The following is a 1689-nucleotide window of genomic DNA, read 5'->3' as shown; positions in this document are numbered from 1 at the left end:
TATATATATATATATATATATAATGTTTGTTCAAACAAACGTAAACTAATTCCATTTTAATGAGCTAATGAACAATGAACTAATTCAGTTTCCATAAACAAACTGTTTCTGTTATTTCATGTACACTATTATTAAAGTGCAACTGAGACGCAGCTCGAAATAGAACGAACGTCGAACAGCCAAAAATACTTTACGTTTCTACTTAGTCGTCGGATGTCCAGTGGTTAACAGCCGCGTTTCGAAATTAGTTTATTTCAATTGAAAAATATCAAATATATACACGTATCTTTTCTGGTAAATTATCCTTAGCATACCGCAAATTGTTCATAATTAACATGATAATTTTGTTAAAGAATTGTAAAAGGAATTTATTTATTAGAAATATCTTTAACATATTTCATTATAGTTCTAATGATTTGTGACATATGTATATACATGTTGAAAGTTCATTACGCAAAAATATTAGAAAGAATCTAAGACGTGATTCTATATTCGCTTGAATAGAGAACGTAATGTGAACAAAAGAAAAGTGTCAGTAGTCTGTTTTTTTTTTTCAAAAGATCAAGGTCTTAGTTGTGTTCCGTTATTCTTTTCGTTATTTGATCATCCTTGATTAAAATTACAATTTTTGTCATTTTCGTAGAAAAAATAAGAGATGTCTAAAACAGAGCATTCAGATCTCACAGCCGAAAAAGATGCACCTCCTGTGGAAGTGACAAAGACCGATTGTGCTGATAATACAGTCATAATTATTGCAATGAAAAGTACCAATGTAATGCGAGAAGATCCTCTTCCTGCAGAAGTTGCAAAAGAAGTATTAAATGCGCAGTTTGAAAACAAATGTTTAATAGAAGCAAAAATTGACACAAATGTATTTGGAGAAAAAGAAGTCGATAATCCAGATAAATATATTAAAGAGACTACTGATATAATCACTCATGTACCTGCTCATGTATCTGTGAAGGATGTAACACAAATCGAAACGCAAAGCTATGCTGAAAGTGAAGAAACATTACAGAAATTTATTAACAAAGAAAAGGTGAAAACGAGAGTAATGAACTGATAACTGATTTTGTTATTTTTGCAATTATTATTTATGAATTCTTATGTGGTGTCTAGGCCGATTCATCAAAGCAGAATGCAAGAGATGACATTGCAGTATATATATCCAGATTGGAGGCAGAAGTGCGGGTGAGAAAATTCTGCGAAAGTGCGGATTGTTCTGATAGAATCAAATCATTTCGATTCGATAACGAAATTATATTTCTATATTTCAGTAAAAAATCAATTTTTTGAAAGTTGATTTCGCTTGCTATATCTTTCCACATGTTTATTGTTAAAATATATATGCACATCAATGATCTTTCATTTATAATTATTATATTTCATGTATGTATATTATTGATTTAAAAAAACCCTTTACACGGAAAGAATAACTTTGCTCAAATATCTGAAAATTTAGTTAGATGCAGATCTGAAAATATAATTACATGTTGGATCAAAATAACTATGTAAAATGCTCAATGATGATAACATTGCTAAAGAGTTTTAAGATTTTAGCAATCAAATAATTATAATGAATATTTAAACGTCTATTACTTAATAGTACAACAAAATTATTTTGTATGTAACTAAATTTTCATATATTTCAGCAGTATCATTTTTTTTTCGTGTACAATTTTCGTGTAC

The 1689-nt window shown here is 28.8% G+C and overlaps 1 protein-coding gene across 3 annotated transcripts in view; it reads left to right on the top strand.

Annotated features, from left to right (window-relative positions):
* Nucleotides 1–216: 216 nt before the first annotated feature.
* Nucleotides 217–1689, top strand: part of LOC108692020 — a 36217-nt gene continuing 34744 nt past the window's right edge. For all 3 annotated transcript variants that reach the window (XM_018200104.1, XM_018200106.1, XM_018200105.1), the window contains exons 1-3: nucleotides 217–294; nucleotides 644–1039; nucleotides 1120–1191. In XM_018200104.1, the coding sequence (XP_018055593.1) occupies nucleotides 656–1039; nucleotides 1120–1191 (456 nt within the window). In that variant the 5' untranslated portion in view covers nucleotides 217–294; nucleotides 644–655. The remainder of the gene's footprint in view (nucleotides 295–643; nucleotides 1040–1119; nucleotides 1192–1689) is intronic.

This window comes from Atta colombica, unplaced genomic scaffold (genome assembly GCF_001594045.1).
Source record: "Atta colombica isolate Treedump-2 unplaced genomic scaffold, Acol1.0 scaffold56, whole genome shotgun sequence".
Classification (NCBI taxonomy): domain Eukaryota; kingdom Metazoa; phylum Arthropoda; class Insecta; order Hymenoptera; family Formicidae; genus Atta; species Atta colombica.
Note: the sequence above shows the minus strand (reverse complement) of the source record. Positions and strands in the feature narration are given on the sequence as shown.